This window comes from Mastigoproctus giganteus, chromosome 13 (genome assembly GCF_048544385.1).
Source record: "Mastigoproctus giganteus isolate SK-2022 chromosome 13, ASM4854438v1, whole genome shotgun sequence".
NCBI classification, from domain to species: Eukaryota; Metazoa; Arthropoda; class Arachnida; order Uropygi; family Thelyphonidae; genus Mastigoproctus; species Mastigoproctus giganteus.
In genome coordinates, this window is record NC_143587.1 from 106221846 (window position 1) to 106236783 (window position 14938).

General features: G+C 37.4%; 1 protein-coding gene across 3 annotated transcripts in view; it reads right to left on the minus strand.

Annotated features, from left to right (window-relative positions):
* The window catches only part of LOC150076331 (catalase-like), a 189408-nt gene that overhangs the window by 101963 nt on the left and 72507 nt on the right, over positions 1-14938 (minus strand). For all 3 annotated transcript variants that reach the window (XM_090387664.1, XM_090387662.1, XM_090387663.1), the window contains one exon: positions 6315-6466. In XM_090387664.1, coding sequence (XP_090243790.1) covers positions 6315-6466 — 152 coding nt within the window. The remainder of the gene's footprint in view (positions 1-6314; positions 6467-14938) is intronic.

The window sequence follows — 14938 nt, forward strand, 5'->3', positions numbered from 1 at the left end:
ATAAATAAATAATACAACAAACCCTTGATTATCCCCATGCAGACTATTTGTAGAACTTTAAAGATCAGTGAAACTGAAAACATGGTTCTCTATGAGTGCTATATAATGATGTTTTGCAAACAACTGTAAATGTTCCATCTAGCTTTCTGTGTAAAGAGAGAGTCATAACATGGTTGTTATAATGAATTAATTAAGCCATGTGTATTATTAATCAAGTGAATCTCACTGTGGGAAAATTCAATTGCTGTGATAACAGCAAATTGAATTTTCTGAACCTAGCAGAATTTGAGGGAAAGGACCCCACAAACATCCAACAGACAACTGTGCCAAGTCACAGACCACCTCAATAGGCAAATAATACTGCGTTACCTTAACAACAGATGCCATCTGCACAGCCATTTACTGTGCCACTGTAGCAGCAACCAGAAGACAAACAAGGAACCAACAGAAAACAAAACACAGGGACGAGGAACCACCAGCCTGGGAAAGAAGGCTACAGTAAAAGATAAGAGTGAAGATAGGCCAACTAAACGAATACCAATGGAGTAACAGAAATAAAACATTGATCAGAAAAGTGAAGTCCATCCTCAAGAAAGGTATAATCAGAGGATCAAAGAATTCCTGAAATCCCAAAGCTGAACCTCCTTGCACTCTGCAAGAGATTTCATTGATACAGGGAAGATGCCCAGAGGGAAAACAGATAACAGGATAATGTTATCTGATGAAAACCAGAGAGCCTCCTACAGGAACATTGGACAAGAGGGGAAGGGTAACAGACCCTCCTAACCAGAAGGCACTCAAAGAGTTCTGGGGCAACCTGTGCAGCAGCAATATTAGCCATAATGGCTGTGTCCCCCTGGATAGACCTAGAACGGAAGAAAACTAAGGACTTACAATGGATGACAGAACAGATGATTCAGAAGGAAGAAGTACAACAGTCGATCAGGAAGTCCCACAACTGGTCAACCCCAGGGATAGATAACATCCAAAACTACTGGTACAAGAAGTTCAGCTGCATACACAGGCACATAGTGGAGCAGTTCACACAGATGATAAGGTGCACTGACACAATCCCAAAGTTTCTAACTCAAGGAATCACCTATCTGAAAATTAAGGACAAAGATAAAACAAACATAAGTACATACTGATCACCTGTCTCCTAACAATGTACAAGATTCTGATTGGCTGCATAACCAAGAAGATATCAGACCACTTGGATATCAGCCAGGGCATTGTGCCTGAGCAGCAAAAGGAATGTAAGCAGATGAGCAAAGGATGCAAGGAGCAATTGACTATTGATGCAGCAGTTATGGAGCAAGCCTACAAGAAGCACCGCAACCTATACACGGCCTACATCAAACATCACAAGGCCTTCGACTCTGTACCCCATATCTTGCTGATAGAGACACTGAGGTTCTACAAAGTCAGCCCGACACTGACACACTTCCTAGAAGCAACAATGGTGAAGTGGAGACTACCATCAAGGTCAAAAACATCATGACTAAACTAATTCCCAACAGAAGAGGAATCTTCCAGGGAGATGCCCTGAGTTCGCTATGGTTCTAACCAGCCCTCAACCCACTGTCCACCATGCTCAACAACAGCAAGTAGAGATATACTCTTAAAGAGGAGAGGAAGAACCTGTACACCCTCTATCACTTGATGTGCATGGATGACAAACTCTCTGCAGCAACTGAGAATCAACTCCAACAGCTACTCTGGATCACCTAAGAGTTCAGCACTGACATCAGGATGCAATTTGGCCTAGGCAAATGCAAGACCCAGATTTGCATCAGGGAAATCCAGTTGGCCAAAACTACCAGCTGAAGACTGGTGAAGAAATTTAAGTTATGACAGAGAGGGAGACCTACAAATATCTGGGGATGACGCAGGCTTTACAATTAGAATACAAGGAGATCAAGGCCTGCCTGATTGAGAAATACCATCAAAGACTGAGGAACCTGCTAAAAACAAAGCTGAATGGTGGGAATATGGTCAGTGCCATAAACATCTATGCAGTCTCAGTGCTAACATATTCCTTCAGGATCACTGACTGGACCAACACCAAGCTGGAGGATATTATCAGACTGACCAAGTTAATGATGACCAAGACCTTCCAACCTACCTGAACTTGGCCATTGAGAGACTGACCACAGTCCAGAAAGAAGGAGGAGAGGTTTTCCAGACCTCATTAAACAACAAGAAGGTGATTAAGATCCTGAGGGATTATTCCAGGAAAACACAGTACCAATCTACCAAGTTACAAGGAAGATAGACAAACACTACTCAACCTCAACAAGGAGACCTACTCACTCAGACAAAAAAAACTAAGACAGAAAGATGAGCAAAGAAGGCACTCCACGGCAGACACCACAATCCAGCACATAGATTGTGGTGTCTGCCGTGGAATGCAGGGTGATCTCCTAGACAGAGTGCATTCACAAACATGACCAGGTTTCCAGGTTAATACATCAGAAGCTAGCACAAAAGTACCAGATGATTGAATAAAATGTACCATATTACAAGTACAAACCCATGCCATTCTAGAAACTATGCTGGGACTCATGATAATGGATGAGACAATCCCACACAATAAACCACCTCATAACCCTCCTCAACAAGAAAGAAATGGCTACCTACCTAATTGACATAGCAGTGCCCAACACCAGCAACCTCCACAAAACCTATAAAGAAAATATCAGGAAATACAGAGACCTAGGACTAGAAATCAAAGAAATGTGGCCCATAGAACAAGTAATGACCATCTCAATCACCATGTCAACCGCTGGCATGGTGCCAGAGAGCTTCCATAAGAACCTGGCGGCATAGGCCTCCCAGAGAACACCAGAAAGCCATGATCTGAAGTAGCAGTCACCAGTAGGATAGTCAAAGAGTTCCTCGACCAACAATAATAATAACAATAGTAAATAGACACAACCAACCACCTCATGCACTTGATACCAGTACACATCCTGGAGGTGGAAGAAATCCCACAGGAGTAAAAGTTATAATAATAATAATAGACTAGTACCATGTGAAACAGAGAAAGATGAGTCACCCAGCCACTACAGCTAAGTGGGTGATGTGTCCTTTACTGTTTCAGTCAAGACTAAATTCTCACAGGGATCAGGTTAATTGGGTGAAAGACAATTTGTCATACAATAATTCAGTGCATGATAATTTGCTATATGTGACAATTATTTTATGATAGTTTAGTGTACAAGACAATTTGGTGTACGACAGCTGATGGCTACAATTTAGTGAGCATGACAATTCAGTGTATGCACAATCTTCTTAATTTCTGGTCTGTATACATAGCAGAAATTAAGAAAATCGGCAAAGTAAAAGATTTGGAAAACCAACAGAAATTTGGATCATTTAGCAGGAATAGAGAAATTTAGAAAATAATAGAAAAAAGAAAGCAATTTTTTTAATCGATTTATTTTAAGTAAAAGTATTCAATCTGATCCCACTGATAGGTAGGTTAGAAAGTGGGTATGCACCTATCACCTTCAGCATGATTGTCCATCCATATTGTAACAACTTTACAACATGAATGGATGCACTGGAAATAATGGCACATACTCAACCAATCCATTCTGCTATCTGCAACCAAGCAATGATATCCAGGGACCCCGAGTATACAGCTACCCCCAGATTTCTATTTGTCCAATTTTAATGAAATTTAGGATGGCTCAACAAATCTTTCTAAAAGAGTTAAATATAAATTAGAAAATCCATCCACCAGAAGTGACATCATTACATGTGGACAGACAGACAGACAAAAAAAAGAATAATCGCTGGTTTTCTATTGCTCCTATTTGAATAAAATTTGGGAGGGCCAGACAAATCTTTCTGAAAGAGCAAAATATAAAATTTTATATAAATAAATCCCTCCAATAAAAGTCAAGTATTACATGAGAACAAACAGATAAACATGGTGAAGACAATGGGCACTTTACTAACATGCCTAAAAACAAAGGTGGGCAGTGCACTCTGTCAAAAATATGAACCATACTGTGATCATTAAATTAATCATTTACAATAAAGCATGTTAAAAGTTTGCAATTTCAGTCTTTGTCACACACCAGATTCTTGCAAACAGAATTCACCAAATTGTCATAGCCACTAACTCTTTCATCAAATTGTCACATATAGCAAAATGTCATGCAAACCTGTCTCTTAGACTGAACTGTCATATGCCAAATTGTTGCATACACAGAACTGACATACACTGAAATGTCACATGCAGCAAACTGTCATACAGTGAATTAACAAATTGATGTGGACCTATTCTCACAGTGCAACCTTAAAAGGCTCATCTTTTAAAAAAGGTACAGTCATTTGGAAATGATGATAATTCTGCTATATAAATTCTATATGGAGAAAATCATTGTATTCACCACTTACTTATAATATTTTAAGCACTATGTGGAGAATAATTGAAAAATAACTTCACAACTTTGTAAGTCTATAACTTTATGAATTTTGGACTTATTAAAACATAACAAAAACTCAATGCCAGTTTTATGTAATTTCAAGCCTTGGTACACATAATAGATATAAGAAATATTATAATGTTCTAAAACAGAGTGGCATAATTAAAAGTGGTGCTTGATATAACACAATATATTGCTGTAATATCTTTACAAAAAATATTAAGATATAATTTAAAAGAGCAATAATTACAGTACATGAAAGGCAATTAAAAGCTAAAAAAATTTCACTCCTTAAATAACTGCATTGTTAGTCTGGGAGCACCCCATGATTTTAAGGCCCCTGGAGTAACTGTGCCCTAGTAAATCTGCTTTATAGGCATGTCTTGAATTTTTTTATTGTGAATGTCACATCTCAATGCAAATATCACCAATCAAGAAGCACAAATCCCAAATCAAAGGTTAATGTCCTGCTACACCCACTATAATATTTTAGGTGTTACATAATCAATAACAACTCTGTGTTCTTAAATTTATGTAAATTTCCTGGAATGATGGAATTTACCTTTCCTGGTATAGATCCAATGGTATGAGGTCTGTGGGTTGTGCTGATCACCAAACTAAAATGAAATATGCACTACACTCGAAAGTTGCTCTTTTGATGTTTACGTTAAATGAACACCAATTACCAATAAAACTGCCAAAAAATCTCAAACCACAGCTTTCATTCAGTGTGAATATATTTTTCTAAGTTCAAAAGAGACAAAGTTATTCAATTACGAAACTGTAAATCTACTTTTTAATTACCCTGTATATTAAATATTATTATTAGTGTTACTTATGTTAGCTATATGAATGTTCCTTTCAATGTTAGATAGATGAATTAAAATATATATTCCTTCAATGGTGGCTAGATGGAATTTTTTGCAGGAATTGCATTTTTGGCAAGAATATTTTGCAGGACAAAATGTTCTTTAAATCTGTCTAGCCAACACTGAAAGGATATTATTTTCAAGTAGTTTTTTTTTTTTTTTTCTTTTGGTAGTTATTGGCGCATCAGTTTCTGTGGCCATAATGCACCTCCCAAGGTTTTTGCAGTACTTTTATCCAAGCCTGAGGTGGTATTCGAACCCGCGACCTTTGGGTTGCCAGGCAGGCGCTTTACCCACCCGGCTAGCCCGGTCGGCTTTTCAAGTAGTGAAATCAGACTAAAAGGTTATCTGACAAAGCACACTTTATGATTCAGAAAACTTTGGTTATTAATAACAAATACCTATTAACTGAATTTTTAAGTTAATGGGTATTTGGTTAATTTTCATATTGAATGAGTTATAAATAATTTGAAACTCGTGGAAGATCTGAACAGTTAACCTTTGTACTTTATCATGAATGATAATTACTGCTGCACTTCAAATTAAAAATGGTTCTAAATACTCATATAAGCATAAAAAATTATGGGAAATACAGTACTGTATATGTAACCCCGGGGCTCACATCTGGTGAGTATGGGCTTGGCACACCCAGGGTCCTGAGCTGGATATCATCGTTCTTCTCTTTCTTTGTGATTCCCTTCTGCTTCTGACTCTTGTTCTCTCTCTCTCTCTCTCTCTCTCTCTCTCTCTCTCTCTCTCTCTCTCTCTCTCTCTCTCTCTCAGCAATTCAGAATTTTTTTTTTTTTTTGGCTGGTGCAGCATAAGCCTCAGGCTTCCTTGCACCATATGGCTAATAATAATATAATGATTGAAATATCACTAAATATGAAATTTACAAACAATATTTATTTTATATTTTCTTCTAATTTTGAAAAGCTCCTTAATAACATTTGCATTCTGCTTAAAGCATCCTATAATAAATCATATCTAATTAACAAATACTCACCGACAGTGGAAAATCGAACTGCAAGAGGTGTATGTTTTCCTACTGTACTGAAAATTGTTGCTTTACAGTATTTTGTTATATCATGGGTGACTTCAAAGTATCCAAAAGCTCCTGTTCCCTTTGCATGTACCACTCTCTCTGGAATACGTTCTCTATATGTTATAAAATGGTAGAGAGTTACTTTTAAATAATAAGAAATTAATATTTCCAAATAAAAATTTGTCATTTTATTTTCCGTTAAAACATAAGTGTAAGTTTCCCTTTATATCCAGATATTAAAGCATTAAGTCCCTAAAATTATGAGAGTTTGAGATATGCATTTTCTATACTTGTCATTTTTATTCTTAAGAACAATTTTTAAAATACATGACACATTTTGAGTAACAGACCAAATCTAGAACCTTTTCGATAAATTTTTATGAATTATACAAACAATGCTATAAAATATCAAACGTATCTGTAAAAAATTCTGCAATATGTTCTAGGATCCAAAATAAGAGAAAAAAAAAAAAGTTGTATAAACATGTATTAGTACTGTTAGTAGCAATGATGCCTGTCCATCCCCTCTAATAGTTTGTCTGGTTCCTCATTGAATTTATTCAAACTACCCACTTCAACAACACCAGATGGAAGTTTGTTCCAAACTTCAACACATCAACTACCTGCTAGCTAAAGACATATTTCTACATGTCACTCCTGCAAACATCCTTCCTCAATTTGAATTTATGGCTTTTACATGTGTAGTTTGAGAAAGAATGATGGCATCACCTCAATCAGATTACCTGACAGATGCCTAGTATCCAGGTGCTGGAATTTGCAGAACTGAAGCCTTTTCTGATAAGAACACCCTTATGTTCTCCTCACTAATCTTGTTGCTCTTCTCTGCACCAGTTCCAATAGATCCATATCCTTCCTAAAATAAGTCTTAAAACACCTATATGCAGTAAACAAGATGTGATCTAACTATTGCCTTGTATGAGATAATCACCCCTTTATCCCTACTGACAAAATTCCTGAATATCATTGAAAAACCCTGCAGACTGTCCTGGAAGCCTGTCTGCACTGCTCAGAAAACTTCATATCTGAGACTGCACAATTACTCCCAGGTTATTTTCATTCTTCAGTACCCTGAGTGTGGTACTACACAATTGGTATGTTAATCTCAGATTACTGCTACCCATATGAAATACCGTGCATTTGTCAATGTTAAACTTCAACTGCCACTTCTCAGTGCATCTGCCTAATTTGTCAAAGTCTTGTTGCAGTAACATACCCTGATACTATCACTAACCACCCTTTGTCATTTTATTTTCAGTTAAAACATGAGTGTAAGTTTCCATTTATATCCAGATATTAAAGCATTAAGTCCTAAAATTAACTTTCATATCAGCTACAAACTTGAACATCAAACCTGATATGCCTTCATCAATATCATTCATAATCACAGAAAACAACAATGAATCCAGTACCAAACCCAGTGGAACTCCACTAACAACATTAGTCCACAAAGAGCAGTGCACATTGATAACCACTGTCTTTTCCAATTCATCCTTTTATGCATAGTAATTTGTCCTTAAAGCCACCCAGCTATACCCCAGGGGCTCACATCTGGTGAGTATGGGCTTGGCATACCCAGGGTCCTGAGCTGGATATCATCATTCTTCTCTTTCTTGGTGATTTCCTTTTACTTCTCTCTCTCTCTCTCCCTCCCTCCCTCTTTCTCTCTGGGTTACAGGGTAAATAATTTTTTTTTTTTTTTGGCTGGTGCAGTATAAGTCTCAGGCTTCCTTGTACCTTATGGCTAATAATAATAATAATAGTCTGCACAACAGTCTTTTGCACATAAAGCTTATCAAAAAGTATCACGAGCTTCTCTGAAATCTCTGAAATTATCAAATCTTTCATAATTTGTTAAAATTATGAAAATATAATTTTAACAAATCCATGCTGTGACTGCAATATAACTGCATTCCTGTCTAGATGGTCCAAATTATTTTAATCAGCAAATTCATTATTTTCCCTGGAACAGAAGTCAGGCTAAGAGGTCTGTCTCATGTCACCTTTTGATTCCCCTTGGTGAATTGGGGATACTTTTGTACATCTCCAGTCTAGAGCCTCCCTGAATCCAAGGATGTTCTTATAATTATTGCTAAAGGTTTTCATACCTAATTTGCTGCTTCTCTCAATATAACTGGATACATCCCATCCACCCCAGTGACTTTTTTTTTATGTTTGGCTTCAGTAATTTCAGTTCCACTTTCCTCTCAGTTATCATTAAATCATTTTTCTCCCTTTTAGAATTTGATAAACTTTTGGCATCATAAATGACATCCCTAAAAAATGCCTCCAACGTAAACATAGATGCAAAATACCAATTCAGTCTGTCAGCAATCTGATCAGGGTCATAAACTGCTACACCACTCACATCTAGTGAACCAATGTGATTTATCCCCTTCCCACAAACAATCACATAAGTAGTACAGAAGCCTTTGGCACTTTTCTTTGCATTCTTTGCCAGACTTTTCTGCCTTACAGAGAAGCTACTAGCAAATAGGCTTCTCTGAAAGGCAGAAACATCAACTTGATTGCAGACTAGCTTATATCTACTTTAGTCTTCTGTATCACCTAATTATTTATGTGCATCACATGCATTTTTATTCTCTGCCGCAAGTCATCAGTTCATCTGACATCCATTTAGGTCTAAGCCTTGAACAATGTTTCTTAGTTGGTATGAAAAGCCTAATAGCTTCTACAATTACTTCTCTGTTTGCTTCCCATTTAGAATTTGCTGTCTGTAACATCAAAAGTTGGTCCTACTGCATAGAATTTAAAAACTCGAAACCACTCTTATGAAAGCAAATGCCCTTTCCTTTGCTCACTGTAGTTACGTCTTTTAGTAAATCCCCTATCAATAAATATATTTTTGATTAATCTCAACCAGTGTCAGATTCTGAATGCTTTCTTGGAGCTCTTTTTATGGAGCTATGATTGTCTGAATTTTTTTTTGATTTGGTAGTTGTTGGCGCATCGGCTTCTGTGGCCATATTGCACCTCCCAAGGTTTTTGCTGTACTTTGATCCAAGCCCGAGGCGGGAATCGAACCCGCGACCTTTGGGTTGCCGGGCAGGTACTTTACCCACTCGGCTAGCCCGGTCGGCCTGAATTTTAAAAATGGAGTTTAAAATAATAATAAAATAAAATAAATAAGAATAAGCAAACGCTTAATTAGAATGAATAAATATTTTACTTAGAATACATATACTTTTTTTTTTTTTTAATTCAAACAATCAGAGCTCCATAATCATTCATCCACACTTCTATTACTTTTTTTTTCATATTCTGGATCCTAGAATACTTTCCAGAATTTTTTTTTTGCAAATACTTTTAAAACACCCTAAATTTTATTAAAATTAAATATAAAATAAAACAATAGGTATTTAACATCTACATTCACACATGAGGAATTCATTAGGGAGGAGGAGGAGGATAGGAGTTTATCAAACTCTAACAGGGAGCTAAATGATTTTGTGATAACTGAGAGGAAAATGGCAGAGAAATTGCTGAAGTTAAACAAAAAAAAAAGGGGGGGGGGATGAATGGGAGCTATCCAATTATATTAAGGGAGGCAGCAAAGGAAGTATATAAACTTTAGCCATAATTATGAGAGCATCTTTGGATTCAGGGGGGGTCCCTGTGAACTGGACTGGATGTGTGTGAACCCAATTCTCAATATCCCAATTCACAACGAGGGATAAAAGCCTGACATGAGTAATTACAGACCTGATAGCTTAACTTCTGTTCCAGAGAAAAGAATGGAGTCATTGATTAAAATAATACAGAACCATCTAGACAGAAGTGCAGTTATAATTCAGTCGACAGCATGGGTTTATTAAGGGGAGGTCTTGTTTAACCAATTTGATTGGATACTGTTATGCAGTGATGAAGGAACTGGATGCAAAAACAATTTTGATATCATATACAGTACTTGGATTTCGGGAAAGCTTTTGATACAGTTGCACATAATGCCATGGCGGAGCAGTGTGGCATTAAGTTGGAGAAGACAGAGTGTGGTTATCAATGAACACTTCTCTTTGTGGACTAATTATTAGTGGAGTGCCACACATTTCCGTGCTGGGCCCACTGCTGTTTTCTGTATTTATTACAGACATTGATGAAGGTATATCTGGCTTAATGTCTAAGTTTGCAGATGATACAAAGGTTGTCAGGGTGGTTAATGACATTAATGAAGGTATGCTGCTGCTGCAACAAACTCTAGAAAAATTAGGCCAATGGGTTGAAAAATGGCAACTGAAGTTTAAAATTGACAAATGCAAATACATTACTCTGCAATTACTGCATATGTAGCAGTAATCCCAGAGTAATGTATTATCTGTGAGGTACTATACTCAAGGTAGTAAAAAATGAAAAGGACCCTGGGATAACTGCAGAATGATATAAAGTTCTCTGGGCAGTGTAGACAGGCTGCCAGGGCAGCCCATGGGGTTTTGTCAATGATATACAGCAGGGGTGGCCAACTTAATTTGTGATGCGATCTACTTTTTTTCTTCAAAATGTGCTGTGATCTACCTTCTCAAGAATTTCATTGCACATGGTTGAAAAAGTTAATCAACACATTGAAAAATGTTGTTTATAAATTTTAAAATTAAATACAATTCAGAATTCTTATTTTAAATTCATACATATTTAAATTTTTAATTTATGTGAAGTTTGTGTCTTCGTGTAATCTGCTAAGCTTTCAAAATCGGGGATATGCTGTGATAAGGTCAACAGTAAAGAATCTTCTGTACGTAAGTCAGTAAGAGAACAGCGATTCTTCGTCTTTGTTAGTTTCAAATGCAAATACTATTCACTTAGATATGTGGAACCAAAACAGGAATTTAAAAGTTCACTGTGTTTTTTTACATTTGGGTACTTTTCTCAGCAAACTTATTTCCAAAAATCTTTTTCTGATGATCTGGCTTTTAGGAAGATATCTTTTCGCAATGTAATAATTTCATTTTCAACTAATATTTTCTCCGTGTAAAAAATCTCAGCGATTTTTTCTGAAATATTTTCGTATCTAAGTCAATATTAAATGGATAAGAATTATATTGAACAATGTCTTCAACTGTTTTAAAATCACTGAATTTGGTTTCAAAATCATCCACAGCTTTCTCAATTTCAGAAACATATTTCTCACTATTAAATTCAAAAACAGGATATTTTTGCAAATGATCGAATTTTTTTCTTTTAGATCCTTAGCCATTGCCAAAAATTGATATTTATATGCAGAAATACTACTAATTATGTCACCCACATTTTTATTTTTTCCTCGTAATTCCAAATTCAGATTACTTAATTTACTGGTAAAATCTGCCAAAAAAAGCCAGATTACACAACTGCTCCGTATCTTCTAGCAGCTGATAATCATCTCCCCAAAAAAGTCTGATCAACAAATTTTTTAATTTCATTCAGCAAATTTTGAAATCTCTGTAGAGACTTGCTCCAACTCAGCCACCTGTGTGTAATATCAGATCTGGTTCATTTTCATCGAATTGCATTTTGAAAAGTCTCCGTTGAAGAGATTGTCCTCTGATGGAATTCATGATTTTTGAAAGCTATGTCCATTACACTTTTAATATTTAATCTTTTGCTGACTTGTTGGTGGATGATACAGTGGTAACTCAAAATATCTGGGAATTCATCATCCTTTTGGCACAATGTGATGAATCCATTAAAATGCCCCGACATTGCTCCATCTGTTGTTATTGATACAAGCTTAAATAGTGGCAATTTAATTTTTTCAATAAAATTTTTGAATGCGTTAAACATATCAAGACCTCTAATTCTTTCTTTTAATGAAACTATACCCAGCAGTTCTTCTCTAGTGGCAGCATCATTGAAAACCATACGAATAAAAACGAGCAATTGAGCTGTATCACTGATGTCTGTAGATGCATCCAGGGTTAAAGAAAATTAAACACAATTAGCAATATGAACATGCAATTATTCGTTCACATTTTTACTCATTTTTCCTCATTTTTACTATTTACCATGGAGTATGTTGAAGTGCCTTTCTAAATTTCCCTTTTGGGTATAGCCAAGGAAGTGTTGCAAATCAAATAACATTTTTCTCTTATCATTACAAAATAGTATTCTAGTTCCTACTCTTCATGAAAATGATATATTTTTTTCTTTTTCATAGTATTCATTTTAAATCAAATTAACGTATAAGTACTATCCAGTTATTAAAATTAAGTAAGCTAAATAAGAATTCAACACATACATCTATGCTCTCCACAACATAACTGCGTGAATTTTCACTAAACAACCCTGGCGGCTGTGCGGCAACAAGAGTAGTCATGTGGTTCACTGGATTTTAATAAGTGTATGCAGTGGAGCGTTTAATAATAATAACAACATTTAGATTTTGGTTAATCTATTTATTATTATTATTGTTGTGTTGTTGTTGCTTTTATATTATTTCTCCCTGATTGGGGGATTCCACTCCGTGACGGGTACTGCTACCAAGTACACAGGGTGGTTGTAATGTCTGGTATTATTATTATTATTGTTGCTCTTATATTATTTCTCCCTGATTGGGGTTTTTGCCTCGTGACGGGTATTGCTACCAAGTACACAGGGTGATTGTTGTTGTTGTTATGTCTGGTGTTACTGTTAGTCAAGGAACTCTCTGACTATGCTACAGGTGTTCAGGATTGCAACTTTCTGGAGTTCCTTGTAGGTGTTCTGTGGGACACCTATTGCTGCTAGGCTGCTATGTAGGGTCTTTGGCACCATACCAGTGGTTGACACGATGATCGGGATGGTCAATACTTCTTGCATATGCCACATCTCCTTGACCTCATGTCAGATTCGCGTACTTCCTAATTTTTTCCTCATGGGTTTTCTGGACATTGCTAGTGTTGGGCACTGCTATGTCAATCAGTTAGGTGGCCTTTTCAATCTTGTCCACAAGGGTTATGTCCGGTCTGTTGTGCGGAATGGTCTTATCCATTATTATTGCGAGTCCCAGTACAGCTTGTGGGTTCGGGTCTCTAGTACTGCCTGGGGTTCGTACTTGTAGTATGGTACACTTTCTTTGTTCAACTGATATTTCCTCACTAGCTTCTGATGTATTATCCTGGCTACCTGGTCGTGTCTATGAGTGTACTCAGTCTGGGTGATCACCTTGCACCCCACGGTGATGTGTTGGATCATTTCTGAGGCCAGGTGGCATCGTCAACATGTGTCATCTGACATTCTGGGCTCCCTTGCGATGTATTTTCTATAGTTTCTGGTGTTGATTACCTGGTCTTGGCCAGCATGAATCCTTCGGTCTCGGGGAAGAGTGTCCCGCTTGTGAGCCATGCATTGGAAGCAATGGTATCAATGTGATCTTGATGGAGGTCATTGTAGCGTCTGCCATGGAGTGTCTTCTTTGCTCATCTTTCTAACTTCGTTTTTTGAGCTGTTTGGGCCAGAGGGGGTTCCTTGCTTAGGTTGAGTGGGGTATACCACTTATCTATCTTCCTTATGGCCTCGTGGAGTGGTGCTGTGTTGTTCTCAAAGTAATCCTTCAGATTAACTATCGCTGTTTTCTGTTGCTCTATGAAGTCTATCAGGCCCCCCACCTCCCTCTTTCCGAGCTATTGTTAGTCTCTGCACTGTTGACTTCAGGTGGTGTTGGCGGCTCTTGGTCATCATTGTCCTTGTCTTTTGCATGATATCTTCTAGATCGGTGTTATTCCAATCTATGACCCCGAGGGTATATGTTAGTACTGGAGCTGCATAGGTGTTTACGGCTTTAACTGTGTTCCCTCCATTCCATTTTGCTTTCAGCAGGCTTCTGAGTCTCTGATGATATTTTTCAGTCAGGCACTTCTTGATTTCCTTGTGCTCTAACTACTGAGCCTGCATCATCCCTAGGTATTTATAGGTCTCTCTTTCTGTCATAGCCTCAATCTCTTTACCAGTCAGCAGCTGGTAGTTGGCCAACTAATATTCCCTGGTGCAGTGTGTGGGTCTTGCATTTGTCTAGACCAAATTCCATCCTGATTTCCTTGCTGAATTCTTTGGTGATCCGGAGTAGTTGCTGGAGTTGATTCTCGTTTGCTGTGTAGAGCTTGATGTCATCCATGTACATCAGGTGGGTGAGGGTGTACAGGTTCTTCCTTCCTTCTTTGAGGTTATATCTATACATGCTGCCATTAAGTATGGTGGTGGATAGCAGGTTGAGTGCTAGACAGAACCACAGTGGGCTCTGAGCATCTCCCTGAAAGATTCCTCTGCTAATGGGGATTGGCCTGGTTGTGACGTTCTCGACCTTAATGGTGGTACTCCATTTCGCCATTGTTGTTCCTAGGAAGTTTGTCACTATCAAATTGACCTTGTAGATGTTCATGGTCTCTATTAGCCAGCTATGAGGTACGGTGTCGAAGGCCTTGCAGTAATCGATGTAGGCTTGTTCCATAACTGCGGCATCTATGGTTAATTGCTCCTTGCATCCTTTGCTCCTTCGCTTGCATTCTTTCTGCTGTTTGGCCCTAATGTTCTGACTCTCTTAAGTGGTCTGATATCTTCTTGGTTATGCAGCTGGTCAGGATCTTGTACCTCGTTGGGAG